This window comes from Mesoplodon densirostris, chromosome 4 (assembly GCF_025265405.1).
Source record: "Mesoplodon densirostris isolate mMesDen1 chromosome 4, mMesDen1 primary haplotype, whole genome shotgun sequence".
Classification (NCBI taxonomy): domain Eukaryota; kingdom Metazoa; phylum Chordata; class Mammalia; order Artiodactyla; family Ziphiidae; genus Mesoplodon; species Mesoplodon densirostris.
The window spans coordinates 170861860-170881066 of NC_082664.1; the positions used below are offsets into that span (position 1 = coordinate 170861860).

A 19207-nucleotide genomic window follows, 5' to 3' on the forward strand; every position below is an offset into this window, starting at 1 on the left:
TTCCCGTGGGGAGTTCCCTGGTGGCCCAGTGGTTAGGATTCTGGGCTTTCACTGCTGTGGCCCGGGTTCAGTCCCTGGTCAGGGAACTGAGATCCATCCAGCAAGCCTTGAGGCACAGCCAAAAAAAAAAAAAAAAGTTTCCCTTTATTTGTGTTACTGTGTGTATTAACTGGAGAAACAACTAAGAGTCTTATCAGTAGTGGTTTGATGATAAGTCAGTAGTGATAATTTGTTAATGTTTTTGTTGTGCATTTCCTAAAATGGACATTTAAGGGATCTGTTCATAAAGTTAATAATTTAATTTATCTTTGAAAAAGCTTTATTGAAAAATGGAAAAATGACATTATTTTTGTTTATTTATTTTTAGGTTGGGCTCATGTGGTTTGTGCCCTGTATATTCCAGAGGTACAGTTTGCCAATGTTTCTACAATGGAACCAATTGTTTTACAGTCTGTGCCACATGATCGTTATAATAAGGTATAGTAGATATTATTTTATTGATGTTTGAATATGAGTTTTTTGTTTTAAAACTGGGAAGTGTAAAGGAATTTTTAATTTTTATTTTATTACAGCCCTTCATTAAAAATTTTAAATGCCTCCATTGATTTGGAAAAAGTGTAATTACTGTGGTAAACTACAAGTATTCAAATATGTCACTAAGGTCACAGGAGTACAAAACAAACACACACAAACAAAACTATATTACCTTTTATATTAACCTAAGTATTTAAGCTTCTAACATTTTAATCCATATAGATTTGTTCTTTTTTTTTAAAAAAAATTTATTTATTTATTATTTTGGTTGCACCAGGTCTTAGTTGTGGCACTTGGGATCTTCGTTGCAGCATGCAGGATCTTTAGTTGCAGCATGCGGAATCTTCTAGTTGTGGCATGTGGACTTCTTAGTTGCGGCATGGAGACTTCTTTGTTGTGGCATGTGAACTCTTAGTTGCAGCATGCATGTATCCCTAGTTCCCCGACCAGGGATCGAACCCGAGCCCCCTGCATTGGGAGCGCAGAGTCTTACCCATTGGACCACCAGGGAAGTCCTTAGATTTGTTCTTTAAGAATTACTTTTGGGCCTCCCTGGTGGCGCAGTGGTTGAGAGTCCGCCTGCCGATGCAGGGGATACGGGTTCGTGCCCCGATCTGGGAGGATCCCATATGCCGCGGAGCGGCTGGGCCCGTGAGCCATGGCCGCTGGGCCTGCGCATCCGGAGCCTGTGCTCCGCAACGGGAGAGGCCACAACAGTGAGAGGCCCACATACCGCAAAAAAAAAAAAAAAAAAAAAAAGAATTACTTTTATGTTCTTTCAGACATTGAGGATCTATTAAATTTGAATTAATCATTATTTGGTAGAATATTCCTTATGATGCTACACATCCTGTCTTAAAAATAATCCTATCACAGAATATTATTTGCTCATCTCTCCTCTCCACATTATTTTGTTCCCCCGAGATAGGATTTTTATTGTTGCCTTTTAAAAAACCTTAGTTAATGTTCACTTTTTTCCTGTCTTTTTCTTAATTTAGTACATTTATATTATTGTTTCATTCTCTTTTGCATATTATTGGATGATTTTTTTTATTAGCTACTGTGTCTTTAAATATAGTGTTAACCATTTTTAACTGAAGGTACCTGTTGATTTATTCCATTGGTGAAGAAAGTGTCGCTGCAGCCAGTTCTAAGGTTTCAAAATACTAAACATTTTGTAACGTAGATCGTTAGTATTTATTTAAAAAAAATGGAAAATATGGAGAAAAAAATAGGAAAATGCGAGACAGAAATCATGTAAAATCTTCTTTGTGTGCATTTTTACATATACTATATAACTGTAAAAAGTTTGGATCATAGTGCTTATACTGTTCTGTTTTTGAAACTTAATAACCCTGAACATCATTTTGTGTTAATAAATTATATTTTGCCATTATTTCTAGTGGATATTTAGCATCTGATACAAAGTATTATTAGTTTCGATAAAATATAATTTATTAGGAACGTCTTAGGAATGCCTTCTTGTTGAAGAGCCTCACTTGGTGTTTGGCATGTACATACCAGCCGAATCTCTGTAAAAGAGTATGAACATTTTGGAAGCTTCAGTAAATATATTGTTTGAAGTTGTTCTAGAATGCAGTTTCTCATTTAATAATCACACTAGTTATATGTGAGATTGCACATAATCTTATATCCTGTTAAATGCACTGTATATTACCATTAAAACAGTCTTTGCTATTCTTTTTAGTGAAAAATAGTACAGTGTTTGAATGATTTTCTTTGAATATTGGTAAGGTTAAATATTTTAAAGTTTTTAAAAAAGGTTATTCATGTTTGTTAATTGATCTTGAATAGCTCTTCATTCAATTTAATATTGTAATGTTTTAATTTTTTCTTACAAAATGTTTTTTATATTGGAGATGTTATTCTTTATTCTTATATACTTGCTGTGAATGCTTTTGCCCATAACTTAACATTTTCTTTTTAATTTTCATTATGTCTTGATGGTTTTTATTGTTGTCGGTATTCTAGCAGGTTAATTTCTTCTAGTTTGAAGTTTAAAATTTTTATGTAATTTACACAACTACTCTTTATTGTTTCTGCCTTTGTTGCCATGCAAAGAAAATATTTCTCTACACTAATGTCTAACTATTTTTTTAGTACTTTCAAAATTCATTTCTAAAAATACTTGTTTTTTTCCTTTCAGTTTTGAAATAATTTCAAACTTAAATTATGGTTGCATTAATAGTACAAAGACTTCTTCCTCTCCTAAACCATCTGAGAGTAATTCATATAACACCGACACCTCTGAATGCTTTAGTTTGTATTTCCTATAAAGAAAGACTTTCTTCTACATGACCAGAATACAGCCAAAATCAGGAAATTAACATTTATGCATTATTACTGTCTAATCCAGAGACCCCATCATTATTTGCCTAATTTTCATTCATGTTTTCTTTTTTCCCTTTCATAGCAAAAAGATCACAGATTGCTTTTTGTCTCTTAAGTCTCCTGAATAGTAACTCAGTCTTTCTCTGACTCTTATACCTTTGATACTTCTGAAGAGTATAGGCCAGTTATTTGTAGAATGGATTTTTATAATGTTTCCACATGATTAAATTCAGATTATGTGTTTTTGGCAGGAATATCACAGAAACGATGCTATGTTGTTCTCATGGCATTCTGTCAGGTGGTACATGATTTCAGCTTTTCCCATTACTGGTGATTTTACCTTGACCACTTGGTTAAGGCAGTGTCTACAAGATTTCTCCACTGGGAGGTTAATCTTTATTCCCTTTATAATCAGTAAGCATTTTGTGGGGAAGTACTTTTTTTTTTTTTTTTTTTTTTTGAGGTACACGGGCCTCTTACTGTTGCGGCCTCTCCCGTTGCGGAGCACAGACTCCGGACGCGCAGGCTCAGCGGCCATGGCTCACGGGCCCAGCCGCTCCGTGGCATGTGGGATCTTCCCGGACCAGGGATGAACCCGTGTCCCCTGCATCGGCAGGCAGACTCTCAACCACTGCACCACCAGGGAAGCCCCGGGAAGTACTTTTTATGTAAATATCTTGTTCCTTGTGCCTTTTACTCACTAATTTTATAATTCATTGTTGTTTCTTTGCTTAATTAATCTATTAGATTGATGGCAAGTGGTGGTTTTCTATTTCTATCTTTTGCATTCATCAGGTGGCATACCATTTTAAGGAAAAGCTTTCTCCACTCCCCAATTATTTATATTAGTATGGACTAATATTGACTTACATGTTAATATTTTATTTTAATGGGTCATTCCCCATTACTGTCACTTATTGTGATGTTCATATTGTCTCACGTTTGGCCAGTGGGACCTCTTCATGTGGGTTCCTGTGTCTTTTGACATGGTTCTATCATTGTTTGAGTACTTCTTTACTTCTGACATGACAGTATGTTCTAGGCACATCTTGAACCATTCCTTGTCTTAGCCCTAGAATAACATTTCTCCAGGGAGCCTTGCTTTGTTTTAGGTGAGAATGGTATTTAGAAACCAAAGTGGACACTAGGTGTGCTCATTGTTATTAGGATGTTGCTACTTCCAGGCCCTCTCAGTGTGTATAAATGCAGAGATACACACACATTCACATCTATGTCTTCTTTATATTTTGAAGTTGGTGAGGTCACACAGATACTTCTGATTTAGTACATGGATTTATGTATTAAATACAAACATATCTGTATGTATTTCTGTATCTGTCTGTCTTTGTATCTATTTATTTATCGGACCATAAACTCCTAGGAATTTCTTAGTAATTTCCCTAAACCTAATCCAACAGCACGGGGTTCATTCTAATGTTTTTTTCTTTTTGTGTTATGATTCTCATGCCAGACAATGAGAAACCTGACTCCCATTATCCTCAGTGTATTTATTTGATCATTCTCATATTAACAAATCTGTTGCTGCCATCCCATAATACAGAGGCCAGCCTAACCATGTTCAGGCTCAGACCTCACTCACGTGGTTTAGTCAACCTTTTTGACACTATTATTGAATAGTCTATGTTTTGCACAGTGATTTGAAATACTGTTTGAATCATTATTAAATTCTTGGGTATTCTTGACATTTTTTCTGTTCCATTGATGTGTCTTTCTATTCTTACTCTAGTACCATACTGTTTTAAATTATTATGGCTTTAAATACATCTTGGTACATGGTAGAACAAATATTGTCATGTATTTCTTTTTTTAGATGAACATTAGGAGTAACAGTACAATTTTAATTTTACTGGTGCTACAGTGAAATATGATTTTGGGGAAGAATTGATCTTTTTGGAATATTGAATCTCCCCTTCCAGAAGCATGGTGTATCTCTCTGTCAAATTTTTTTCCTTATATGTTTCTTGGATTCTTATGGTTGTTGGTCTGTATAATTAACCTTAAAAAGAATAATATTCTGTTCATGAATATTCAGTATGGTTAATAGGGGACATGTAATTCTGAAATGATAGGAACATTGGGAAAATGGATTGTTGCATTTTGGAAGACATCAATCTTTTTTTTTCTCTTTGTGGGGGTGTGGGGGCGTTCCCTGACCAGGGATTGAACCTGGACCATGACAGTGAAAGCGCCAAGTCCTAACCACTGGACTGCCGGGGAGCTCCCCTGGAATACATCAGTCCTTAATGAGTGGTAGTAAAGGATAATGTGGAGATTATTAATAAATGTATTGGGCACTTAAAATGGACCTGCTTTGCATTGTGCTAGACGCTAAGAGTTCAGAGTTGCATAAAATACAGGGTTTATCTCCATGTGATACTTAGACAGTCAAGTAAATATATAACTACAATATATGAAAATAATAAGAGATTATAAATAATAAAAAATCTGAACAGACTATTATGGAACATAGTGAAAGGAGGGATTATTTTTGTCTAAGGAATTGAATAAGGCACACAAAGATATTATATAAGGGCTGTGCATGATAAGAAATTTGACCTATGGAAGAAAGAGTCAAATAATAATTCTAGACAGAGAAGGTAGCATAAATTAGGGTAATAGGTGCAAAGGGGAGGTGCTAGGCAGTTCAGAGAAAAATAATCCTGTGTGGCTGGAACACTGTAGGATTTAGAAGAAAAAATTTCTAGACTATTTGTATAGTATATCCATTTGCAGAGAATTCACTGTGTTGACTTATTTTGTTAAATTTTCCACATCATTACATATATAGTGGCCAGTTTCTGTACCATTTGTCATCAGATTCTTATTTTTATTTTTTGACCTCTCATATTTTCTTGTATCATTTTCTTATTTCACTAACATATACATTTTGTCTTTTTTTTTTTTTTTTTTTTTTTGCGGTATGTGGGCCTCTCACTGTTGTGGCCTCTCCCGTTGTGGAGCACAGGCTCCGGATGTGCAGGCCCAGCGGCCACGGCTCACGGGCCCAGCCGCTCCGCGGCATATGGGATCCTCCCAGACCGGGGCACGAACCCGTATCCCCTGCATCGGCAGGCGGACTCTTAACCACTGAGCCACCAGGGAGGCCCTACATTTTGTTAATAAATGTGAGTGGCATATGTTACCTTTAAGTATGTTTCAATAATTTTTAAGACTGGGGCAACATAGATATTTGGGAACTTTTTTGGGTGGTCTTGTGTTCTGTAGAGTCAAGGAAGCATTTAATTTAGAAGGCTGCAACTTCCATAGAGGGTAGTTGGCAGATGATGGGTATATCCTGGATTTATCCTTTTGAATGGCTTTTATTTACTGAATGGCCATGAAGGAACGAGTGTTTATAAGTATAGGAAGGATCATAACAGACCAACCAAACAAACCAAAAATACTATAAAACATGGTGTCATTGAATTATAAGAGGATAACAGTAGAGGAAAACTTAGAAATTGCTAGCCCAACTTCCCTTTATGTTTTTTCTAAAGGAATAGATGTGGAAAGCTATTAAGAATTTTTTTTTCTTGACGTATAGTTGATTTACAAAGTTGTGTTGGTTTCAGGTGTATAGTAAAGTGCTTCAGTTATATCTGTGTCTGTATACACATACATACATATATATGCTTTTTCAGATTCTTTTCCATTATAGGTTATTACTATAGTTCCCTGTGCTATACAGTAGGTCCTTGTTGTTTACCTGTTATATATATATAGTAGTGTGTATATGTTAATCCCCGATTCCAAATTTATCCCCCATGTGGGGTGTGTGTGTACACACACACACACACACACACACCCCACATGTTCTTTATCCATTTATATGTCGATGGACATTTAGGTTGCTTCCATGTCTTGGCTATTGTAAATAGTGCTGCTTGGCTATTGTAAATATGAACAGTGGGGTGCATGTGTCTTTTTTTTTTTTTTTTTTTTGCGGTACACGGGCCTCTCACTGCTGTGGCCTCTCCCGTTGCGGAGCACAGGCTCTGGACATGCAGGCTCAGCGGCCATGGCTCACGGGCCCAGTCGCTCTGCGGCATGTGGGATCTTCCTGGACCGGGGCACGAACCCGTGTCCCCTGCATCCGCAGGCGGACTCTCAACCACTGCGCCACCAGGGAAGCCCGCATGTGTCTTTTTGAGTTATAGTTTTCTCTGGATATATGCCCAGGAGTGGGATTGCTGGATCATGTTAACTCTATTTTTAGTTTTTTAAGGAACCTCCATAGTGTTCTCCGTAGTGGCTGCACCAGTTTACATTCGCACCAAAAGTAAATACCTCATCTCTTGTATCTAGGCTGCTCTGTAACTTGTTTTGGCTAATAAAGTGCGGTGGAAATAACATTGTGTGACCTCTCTCTGTGGCTTGATGATCTGTTTCCTGAGCCCATTGGGGTGGCCCTGCCCCTTCCTCCTCCTCTAATGATACCTTATGTTTAGGTTGAGGGCTGGAATATTGGGTGATTTGGTGCCACAGAGGTTGGTTTCTTTCTGTGCTCTTCCTTTTACCACACTTTTGTTGCACCTGTTAGTGCTAGACTGCTGTCGTTTATTATTTGATGTTTTGGGCTTTTGATTTCTTGGTTGATTTGGTCCAGCCTCAGTCCTTGGTGGGCTCTGTATATCTGGGCCTCAGGGTTTCACCAATTCATTGCCTCCTCCCTTTGGCAGACTTTGCTCTACATCTGTGGAAGGACTTGGGAGGAAGACAGCTTCCTGTCTCTCCCCAAGTGCTAGAAGATCTCCGATAACAGATCCTAGGGTCAGGAATTTTTCCTGCCGCTTCTTTAGGGGTAAAAGATTTTCTCCTTTGTCCTCCTAACCATCATGGGTCTTTACTCATGCCCTGGGTGTGACAGGGTTTGCAGCCAATCCCCCAGACGCTCGGGGCTTTTGAGAGTAGTGTCTGGGCAAGAGGTGGGATTTCATATCTTTGCCTCAGTGGCACCTGATCCTCTCCTTCATGCCTGCACCACCAAGGGAGATTCTTTCTGGTTGTTTTGTCTCCTTGCTTCCAGTCTTCCCCAAGAGCTCCTTGTAGTCTTCATGGAGTAGAGTCTGTGAGTGAGCGTGAACTCCTGTCCGTGGTTCCAGTGGTTCTGTACTACTGCAGTAGCCCACAACCAGCCTTTAGCAATTTGTTAAAATTTTTGCTGGTTTCTTATCTGCCTGTCTTCCTCCACATTTTCTTCCCTTGCTCTGTCCTTAGTGGATAGTCTGAGTGTCTTGTGGATTTTAGGCAGCTGAAGGAGAGAGTGTGTCTGCCCTTGGATTTCAAACTATTTGGTTGCCTTTGCAAGTGCAAATCTTTCATAGTTTCAAGAAAAGTTGTGGGTTTTATAGTTTAAATGGCTTTTTCTTGATAGGTTTAGAGTGATGTTCTTTCAGCTCTCTACTTTTTAGGTAGAGTTGGAATTTGGCCCCTGAATCCTTTTGAAACGAACACTGTTTCTTTTATTCAAAATATTAGGTCAAACTATGACTTTTTTCCCCCTTAAAATGAAAGCTTTCAGGCTGTAAGTTTGCCTCTGAGTATACCTTTATTCACATACTTGACATTTTATTTAGATGCGATATTGTTGTTTGGGATCATTTTCTCAGTAATGCTTAAATTAGTTTATATTTTTTCTTCTCAATCCAATAGCTATTTAATTGTGAAATTTAAAATTTGCAAATCACTTTTTTCCCCCTTTGATTCATGTGTCTTGGAAGCTCTTGTTGGTTGCATGTATATATGCTTATAATTGTTATATCGGTTTTATTATTATAAAATCTCTTTCAACAGTCTATTTTTGTTTTTTTTATAAATTTATTTATTTATAGTAGTGGCACATGGGCTTAGTTGCTCCACAGCATGTGGGATCTTCCTGGACCAGGGATCAAACCCATGTCCCCTGCATTGGCAGGCAGATTCTTAACCCCTGCGCCACCAGGGGAGTCCCTCAACAGTCTGTTTTTTTGTCTGATAATAAGCCACTTGTGTTTGCTTGCCTTTTGCATGGTATATCTTTTTTCATCCTTTTACTTTTAACTTACTTGTGTCTTCAAATCTAAAGTATGCATTGCCTTTTGTTTGCTTGCCTTTTGCATGGTATATCTTTTTTCATCCTTTTAATTTACTTGTGTCTTCAAATCTAAAGTATGCATTGCCTTGTGTTTGCTTGCCTTTTGCATGGTATATCTTTTTTCATCCTTTTACTTTTAACTTACTTGTGTCTTCAGATCTAAAGTATGCATCCTATAGATGGCATATGGAACTTTTTTTTTTTTTTTTTTGCGGTACGCAGGCCTCTCGCTGTTGTGGCCTCTCCTGTTGTTGTGGAGCACAGGCTCCGGACGCGCAGGCTCAGTGGCTGTGGCTCACAGGCCCAGCCGCTCCATGGCATGTGGGATCTTCCCAGACCGGGGCACGAACCCGTGTCCCCTGCATCGGCAGGTGGACTCTCAACCACTGCGCCACCAGGGAAGCCTGGAACTTTTTTTTTAATTCAGTTAATCAGTCTCTGCCTTTTGATTGGATTATTTTCATATTCATTGCTATTAATGTGGTTGGGTTTACATCTGCCATTTTACTTTGTTTTCTTTCTTACTTTTTTTTATTAATAGCAATTTTTTGTTTTTGTTTTTTTGGCTGTGCTGGGTCTTCATTGTTGTGTGTGGGCTTTCTATAGTTGAGGCCAATAGGGGCTACTGTTTGTTGTGGTGCGTGAGTTTCTCATTGCGGTGGCTTCTCTTGTTGGAGAGCGCAGGCTATAGGTGCATGAGCTTCAGTAGTTGTGGCTCGCGGGCTTTAGAGTGCAGGCTCAGTAGTTGTGGCACATAGGCTTAGTTGCTCTGCGGCATGTGGGATCTTCCCAGACCAGGGATTGAACACGTGTCCCCTGCATTGACAGTCAGATTCTCAACCACTGAGCCACCAGGGAAGTCCCTTACTTTGTTTTCTTTGTCTTGTGACTACTTTGTTTTTCCTCTTTGTACACTACCTTCTTTTATGTTTATAAGTGGATGTTTTCTGGTGTACCATCTTCATTCCTTTCATGATTTTTAAATTATATTTTCTTGGGTTATTTTCTTAGTGGTTGCTCTAGGGCTTACAATATTCATCTTAACTTACCAGAATCTACTTAACTCCAGTAAGATATAGAAATTTATAGCATTCATTTTATTTCTTTCCTCTCCACCTTTGTGCTATTATTATTATAGATATCATGTCTCTATATATACTACGAGCCCCAAAATAGTTAAAATTGCTTTATATAATCTTATGTTTTTTAAAGAAGCTAAGAGATGAAGACCACAGATATATTTATAGAGTGTGTGTTTTCCTGTTTACCATTTTTATTTCTCTTCATTTCTTCCTATGGGTTCCAGTTACCACCTCGTGTTATTTTCTTACTCCAAAATAACTTTATTCCCACTCTCTTTCATTGTGTTGTCCTTATCACATATATTACATTTCTGTATGTTATAGTCCCAACAATACAATTTATGGACATTGTTTTATGTGATTGCTTTTTTTTTTTTTTCGGCGGTACGTGGGCCTCTCACCGTTGTGGCCTCTCCCGCTGCGGAGCACAGGCTCCGGACGTGCAGGCTCAGCGGCCATGGCTCACGGGCCCAGCCGCTCTGCGGCATGTGGGATCCTCCTGGACCGGGGCACAAACCCGTGTCCCCTGAATCGGCAGGCAGACTCTCAACCACTGCGCCACCAGGGAAGCCCCCTATGTGATTGCTTTTTAAATTAAGAGAATGAGAAAGAAATATCTCATCATACTATCTTTTATCATTTCCTATATAATTACCTTTGTCAGAACTCTTTCTTTGTTATTTAATTGGTCTATAAATTTATTTTTTAAACTTTCAGCTTTATTGAGGTATAAGTGATGGGAACTCCTTGTTTTTTTGTGTGGATTGCAATTACTGTCTATTGTCACTTAATTTTAGCCTAAGGAATTTCTCTTTGTAGTTCTTGTTAGTGAGGTTTGGAGCAACAAAGTATCTCAGTTTTTTTGGGTCTGAGAATGTTGTTATTTTGCCATTATTTCTGCAATACAGCTCTTTTGGATGTAGGATTCTTGGCTGATAGTTTTTGTTCTTTCAGCATTTTGAATGTTATTCCACTGCTTTCTGTCCCCTATTTTATTCCTAATGAAACCTCAGGTTTACTTGTATGTGATGATGCATTTTCCTCATTTCTCTTTCGAGATTTTCTCTTTATTTTGCCTTTCATCATTTTTGAGTGAGCATCTCTTTGTGTTTATCCTGTATGGAGTTTGTTGAACTTTTTGGATGTGTAGATTATTGTTTTTCATCACATTTGGGAAGTTTTCAGCCATTATTTCTTCAGGTACATTTTCTGTCCTTTTCTTTCCTCTCCTGATTTTCTCATTATACATCTGTTAATGCAGTTAATGGCATACCACGTTTCTCTGAAACTGTTCTTTAGGTACTATAATCTCAAAAATCTGTTTCTGGGCTTCCCTGGTGGTGCAGTGGTTGAGAGTCCGCCTGCTGATGCAGGGGATGCAGGTTCGTGCCCCGGTCCGGGAAGATCCCACATGCCACGGAGCGGCTGGGCCCGTGAGCCATGGCCGCTGAGCCTGCGCGTCCGGAGCCTGTGCTCCGCAACGGGAGAGGCCACAACAGTGAGAGGCCTGTGTACCGCAAAAAAAAAAAAAGTAATTAATTAATGATTTAATTTGGCTGCATCAGGTCTAAGTTGTGCTATGTGGAATCTTTTGTTGCGGCGAGTGGGCTTCTCTCTAGTTGTGGCACGTGGACTCTAGAGTGCATGGGCTCAGTAGTTGCAGCACGTGGGCTGAGTTTTGTTGCAGCAAGCAGGCTCTTTGTTGTGGTGTTTGGGCTTCTCTCTAGTTGTGGCGCGCAGGCTTCTCTCTAGTTATGGCACGGGCTGTAGAGCGTGCAGGCTCAGTAGCTGTGGCAAGTGTGCTTAGTTGCCCCGTGGCACGTGGGATCTTAGTTCCCCAACCAGGGATCAAGCTCACATCCCCTGCATTGGAAGATGGATTCTCAGCCAGTGGACCACCAGGGAAGTCTCTAGAGATGCTCTTATTCAGTGTGTCTAGGTTAGTTTTGTTGTAACTAAGGATTTTACTTTTTAGAGATATAAAATAATTTTTGTAATTCAGTTCAGTCTGAATCCATGTCTTTCAGCAGAGGAGTTGAAATTCATTTACCTGACTTTACTATATATTGGGCTTTTTTTTGGAAACTGTGTTCTTATCAGTATTGTTGAATGGTGTTATTTGGCACCACAGTGCATAGTGGGGGAAACTTCTCCAAGTTTAAAAATACATGTGGTCCTATTGAAGTTTGCTAGGTTATACCTTGTTACTGTTCAGAAATCGGTTTCTTTTTAGAATTGTATCATCTGAGTATATGTAGTTAGGCATTAATTTTTGTATACTCAACTTACAGTCAGTTGATAATTTTATTCATTATACACTTGTAGATTGCCATTTTTATAATTCCGTCTTTCATGAAAAAGTGATACTGTCTATCAGCTATTTTCAACTGGGAGAAGGATCAGATATATGTCAAAGTTGCTGGGAGTGTTCATTGGCCAATACCTCTTGGGGACATCTCTGATCTCCTAAAGTGTCTTCCTCCCAGGCCTATTATGTCAGGTTGGCAGGGCTCAATGATAGGTCATGTCGGATTCTTGTGGACAGTTGGAATGACCTAAACCTTGCTCACTCATTTAGGACTGTCCTTCACCTCTAAGTCCCAACTCCCTGTATCAACCTCCTTTACTTATGCTTACTTCCAGCAGAAAAGAAAGACAAACCTCTTTTTACACCTTTGTTACAGGAATCAGTTAAATATTGGTGAGGAGGAGTATATTAATACTGAGGTGGGGTAGGCTGTGTCCTGCCCCCTGGTCTCAGTTCCTGTGAAGATTCTTCCTATCTTGTGGGGTTTTTGAGTCTAAGGAAACACTGCCTTGTGAAATCGTACTAGGACTGTTTATGTCTGTATTGATGTTTTCATGTTTGTAAAAATTAGATTACAGTCAGAAAAAAAATGAATTCATGATTTGGAGTAGGTAAGATAGTAAACCTGACCTTGACTTCTGAAGATAACTATAAAATCCATATTTGTGTGAAGCACTCGTAAAGTTTTTGTTTTCATTTCAACTTGTTTTGTTTCTTTACTCTAAGACTTGCTACATTTGTGATGAACAAGGAAGAGAAAGCAAAGCAGCCACTGGTGCTTGCATGACATGTAATAAACATGGATGTCGACAGGCTTTCCATGTGACATGGTAAGTATGTTTCTGTCATTGTACAGAAGTGAAATTGGGAATACCTTGTAAGTTAAAAACTTAGGTATGCAAATATTATTAAAGTAAATTTTGTTGGGATAGTGTCTATGTTTATATTTACTGTAATAAAGATAATTCTAATAATTGAGTGTATTTACCAGAGTCCAGTAGGTGGACCCTGGTTCTAGTGTCTTATTCAGTTACATTTTGTTTAAAGTACTTCTATTGGTTACCTACCCTTGGATTTGTCATTAGGATTAAAAGAGCTGATGTAGATAAATTTAGTGCAGTGCCTGAAATACTAGTAAGGATTTTATGAATGATAGAATTTTTTCACTGTCTGTGTTTCAAGAGGGGGAAAAAAGCAATCGCCATCATTCTCAGTATTATAGTGGCTTTTCCTTAAAAAGTTACTTAAATGTTTTTTTAAATAACATTCTATTTTTATTTTGTTCATCTTTCTTTTCAGTTTTTATCCATGTACCTATTTGTTGCATAATTTTTAAATCACAGTTTAAATGTAACATAGTTTTTTTGATAATTTTTTCACCAAAAATTTTGGGAAGGTGATATAGTCCACTAGCAACATGGAAATGGCTGCATTATATCCTATCAAATGTTAGTATTTTATTTAATGTTTCACCAATTTCAGACACATTGTTTCCAAATTGTTTTATAATATGTGGTGCTGTAAAGAACATTTTGTGCGTTCAACAAACATAAATGTAATTTCCCTAGAATAGTAACTAATGATAATTAATAGCTATTATGTATTGAGTATTTACTATGAAGTGGGCACAGTTCCATGGAGTCGGATTTCAGGGCAAAAATTGTGAACATTATTATTGTTCTTAACACGTGTTACTAAATTTTTGGAGGCATTGTAAATTGATACTAAAACTTGTACTTATATGTTTTTTTGAACATAAAATTTCAAAAGCATAAATTATCCTAAAACAAAACATTCAACATAATAGACAACAATTAAAAATAAAAGTTTGGTGAGACTTCCCTGGTAGTCCAGTGGTTAAGAAGACTCCACACTTCCACTGCAAGGGGCACGGATTCGATCCCTGGTTGGGGAATTAAGATCCCACATGCCGTGCGGCCAAAAAAATATAAATAAAATAAAAAATAAAAGTTTGGGAATAACTCATGTAGTTATTAATTTAAAAAATCAGTCTAGGGCTTCCCTGGTGGCGCAGTGGTTGAGAGTCCGCCTGCCGACGCAGGGGACGCAGGTTCGTGCCCTGGTCTGGGAAGATCCCACATGCTGCGGAGCGGCTGGGACCATGCGCCATGGCGGCTGAGCCTGCGCATCCAGAGCCTGTGCTCCGCAGTGGGAGAGGCCACAACAGTGAGAGGCCCGCATACCGCAAAAAAAAAAAAAAATCAGTCTGTATTTAGCAGCCAGTATAGGAACAGGCTTTATTTCCTGAGCTTTTAGTATGTGGATTTATGAAATCCATTTTAGATTACTTTTGGGAAATGGAAAAAATATATTTTTTAATATTTATTCTTTCGGCTGTGCTGTGTCTTAGTTGTGGTATGCGGGATCTTCATTGCAGCCTGCTGGATCTTTAGTTGCGGCATGCGGGATCTTTTAGTTGCAGTATGTGGGATCTTTAGTTGTGGCATGTGGGATGTAAATCCCTGACCAGGGATTGAACCTGGGCCCCCTGCGTTGGAATCATGGAGTCTTAGCCACTGGACCACCAGAGAAGTTCCATGGAAAAGATTTTTGTTTCTTTTAAATTCTCTTAATTGCAAAGTGGGCAGAAGACCTAAAGAGACATTTCTTCAAAAAAGAAATACAGGTGGCCACTAAGTACGTGAAAAGATGCTCAAATCACTAATTATTAGAGAAATGCAAATCAAAACTACAATGAGGTACCACCTCACACCATTCAGAATGGCCATCATTAAAAAGTCTACAAATAACAAATGCTGGAGGGGGTGTAGAGGAAAGGGAACCCTCCTACACTGTTGGTGGGAATGTAAGTTGGTACAGCCACTGTGGAAATCAGTATAGAGGTTCCTCAGAAAACTAAAACTAGAATTACCATATGATCCAGCATTCCCACTCCTGAGAATATATCCAGACAAAACTGTATAATTCAAAAATATACATGCACCCCTACGTTCATAGCAGCACTGTTCACAATAGCCAAGACATGGAAACACCCTAAATGTCCATCGACAGATGAATGGATAAAGAAGATGTGGTGTGTGTACACACACACACACACACACACACACACACACACACACACACACACACACACACACAGTGGAATACTACTCAGCCATAAAAAGGAATGAAAGAGGGCTTCCCTGGTGGCGCAGTGGTTGAGAGCCCGCCTGCCGATGCAGGAGACACGGGTTTGTGCCCCAGTCCAGGAAGATCCCACATGCTGCGGAGCGGCTAGGCCTGTGAGCCATGGCCGCTGATGCGAGTCCGGAGCCTGTGCTCCGCAACAGGAGAGGCCACAACAGTGAGAGGCCACGTACCGCAAAAAAAAAAAAAAAAAAACGGAATGAAAGAATCCATTTGCAACAACATGGATGCAACTAGAGATTAGCATACTAAGCAAAGTAATTCAGAAAGAGAAAGACAAATACCATGTGATATCACTTATATGTAGAATCTAAAACATGACACAAATGAACCTATCAGTGAAACAGAAACAGAATCAGGTACATAGATAATAGACTGGTGGTTTCCAAGGGGGAGGGGGATGGATTGGGAGTTTGGGATTAGCAGATGCAAGCTGGTATATATGGAATGGATAAACAACAAAATCTTACTGTATAGCACAGGGAACTATATTCAGTATCCTGTGATAAACCATAGTGGAAAAGAATGTACATATATGTATGATTGAGTCAGTTTGCTGTAGTACCTCAGTAATTAACACAACATTGTAATTCAGCTATACCTCAATAAAAAATAAGAATTCTCTTAATATTGTATTTAAGTTTCCAAAGATGAAAGACCTTTTTTGGGTATGAGATACATACTAGTACTTTAATTTTGGAATGTTAAAAGTGGAAGGTCAAATTGACAAGATAATGATTCTAAACTTTAGCACTTCGCGTTTTTTAGAAATATGAATATCGGGCTTCCCTGGTGGCGCAGTGGTAGAGAGTCCGCCTGCTGATGCAGGGGATGCGGGTTCGTGCCCCGGTTCGGGAGGATCCCACATGCCGCAGAGCGTCTGGGCCCGTGAGCCATGGCTGCTGAGCCTGTGCGTCCGGAGCCCGTGCTCTGCAACGAGAGAGGCCACAACAGTGAGAGGCCCGCATACCACAAAAAAAAAAAAAAAAAAAGAATATCATAGCTTTAGGCTTCAGTTCCATTTCTTCCATTGTTTTTTGTTTGGTTGGTTGGTTTTTTTGCGGTACGTGGGCCTCTCACTGTTGTGGCCTCTCCCGTTGCGGAGCACAGGCTCCAGACGTGCAGGCTCAGCAGCCATGGCTCACGGGCCCAGCCGCTCCATGGCATGTGGGATCTTCCCGGACCGGGGCACGAACCCGTGTCCCCTGCATTGGCAGGCGGACTCTCAACCACTGCGCCACCAGGGAAGCCCTCTTCCATTGTTTTTTGACTAGAAAAACACAGCTTACATTTCTCTTACCTACTGTACTATGGTATGACTTGAATCATTTTCCTTCTAACAGTATGTAATCTGCATCATATGTCATGTCAGCCCTTTAGACGCCTGGCCTTTCCAATTGTACCTGTGATAGAGATTGAAAAAGTAAAATGAAGTGTTAAGTTTGGGGTGTGGGGATATCTTAAAAGAAATTTAATGTCTACTTGGTGACATAAAACGTGAATAAATCTTCATCCTTGTTAGAGTTGGATAAAAAGTTTATTTTAAACCATGTATATAACTTTAAAAATATATCAGTCATAGGATGGGATGAAATGTTCTTGGTCATAGGATGGGATGAAATGTTCTTGGTCTCAGCTAGAATAAAGCCTTTTATTTTCCCTTTTTCTCTTAGGAGATGTAAGGTTTTCTTATAAACCCTACATGCTTGGAAGTGAATTTTAAGTTTTATATATATCTATATATAATATATCTATCTGTCTATCTATAGTTTTATATATATATAATTATATATATAGTTTTATATATGTCTATAATATATCTATATTTTATATATATATACACACACACACACACACACACACACACCATGGTTTGAAATTTTGTTGATATACTTGGCTTTTTTTTTTTCAGTGCTCAATTTGCAGGACTACTTTGTGAAGAAGAAGGTAATGGTGCAGATAACGTCCAGTACTGTGGCTACTGTAAATACCATTTCAGTAAGCTGGTAAGAATTTGTCTTGAATTTAATTTTAAAATGATAATAATTAGTTTTGACAATAGAGTTGAGTCTTTTATAGAAAAGCCATAATAACCATTACTTTTTTTGGTTGTGCTTCAGATTAAGTCTGCTTAGCGTGTTCTTTGTTGGGAATTAAAAGCTCTAGTAATTTTAAAAGATTTTGCTTTGCTTGGATTTATTTATAAAGGTGAATATTCTAAAATATTCTACTTTAGAATTTATATTAATAGTTAATAGTAAATGTTGGTATACATTTAGTAGAAAATACAAATGTGTAAGAACTCTTTGTAATTTACCACCGTTTTCAGTTAATTTAATTTTTGATGTTTGATTATGTATTTTGTGATTCTCTATCACTTGTGTCTCATCTTTTTGCTTTATTACTATTACCCATTTTATTATTTATTTTCATTTTTATTTACTTGGAGATAGTAAATCTGAAACAAGGCTCTTTTGTAACTTCTTGGTTAAAGATCTTGAGAAAAATATATTTAAATACAACTTTGGAAATATTTTAGATTTGATCACTCTTTACTGTCACATAGTAGCATGGATGAGTTAGTATTATTTGATTAACCATTACGTATTTTGTGTCCATGTTCCTTTGACAGATCAATATTTCCTTAATGCCCCATTGTCTATTTCTCAGTCTTTAGTGGTATCAGATTTGTATACTGAAAATATAAGGCTTCTTTGTTTTTCTTTAGTGTCTCATTGTTATTTTTTATTGTTACCTCTCCCCCGTGAATAGGGCTATTTCTTTCTTTTTTAAAAATAAATAATATCATTAGGGGCCCCTTTCTTAAGAAATGAGCAGCTCATGACTCCAGTATTCTGGTTCATGCATATAAAATATTTAAGATTGTACATATATATTGTTTAATATTGAAGACTTCTGATTTATTTTAATGACTGTCAAAGAACATTGAAGTGTTCTAAGAGAAATCTTGAGATAGTAAAATTTAAAATTTGCTTTAGGATGTTAAAACCACATTGGAATGTTCATTTTCTAAATCAGAGATGATATAGATAAAATACAGAAATAATGAAAGTGGATTTTGAACTTTGTGTAAATAGAATTTTTTCATTGTTATTTATTAATGTGCTGTTATCCCATTTGGTGGTTGGGGAAAAGTCTGTTTAATAATTTAATAATTTTGTATAAGATCTATGTTTGCATGGAATTTGATCATCTTTTATAGTCACTTTTATCTAGTTTAAACTAATTAGTTATGGTACCACCAAATTTTAACACCTCCAGTAACTGTTATACTTTATTATGAATCTGTGTAAGTATTTTAAATAGAAATGTGTAATAGTTTTAGTAATGCTTTGAAAAATGCATGGGTCTAATGCTGAGATTTCCTTTCATTTTTTTTTTCTATATGAACTGCAGAGACAAATTTTTAGAAAATCGTATGCCTTAATACTGAACGTATGAGATTAAAAGGCTTCTTGCTTTTCCTAGTGGCATAAAGTAACTCTTCAGATATTTTCTTTTCTTTTCTTCTGGTCTTGGCATCCTTTTTCAATATGGCATTCTCTATTTTTGGTTGAAACATCTTTAGTTTTTTAAACCAGACGTTGAAAACTATAGTTGATCTCTTTAATGAGGTGGTTTTGTAATAAAATGACAAATAAGCTACTG

The 19207-nt window shown here is 37.7% G+C and overlaps 1 protein-coding gene across 11 annotated transcripts in view; it reads left to right on the forward strand.

The window, feature by feature from the left end:
- Window positions 1-19207, forward strand: part of MLLT10 (MLLT10 histone lysine methyltransferase DOT1L cofactor) — a 246798-nt gene that overhangs the window by 90892 nt on the left and 136699 nt on the right. For all 11 annotated transcript variants that reach the window (XR_009531819.1, XM_060097691.1, XM_060097695.1 and 8 more), the window contains 3 exons: window positions 368-477; window positions 13097-13200; window positions 17451-17544. Coding sequence is in view for 10 of the 11 variants with exons in the window: in XM_060097691.1 (XP_059953674.1) it covers window positions 368-477; window positions 13097-13200; window positions 17451-17544 (308 nt within the window). In the remaining variant the exon portion in view is untranslated. The remainder of the gene's footprint in view (window positions 1-367; window positions 478-13096; window positions 13201-17450; window positions 17545-19207) is intronic.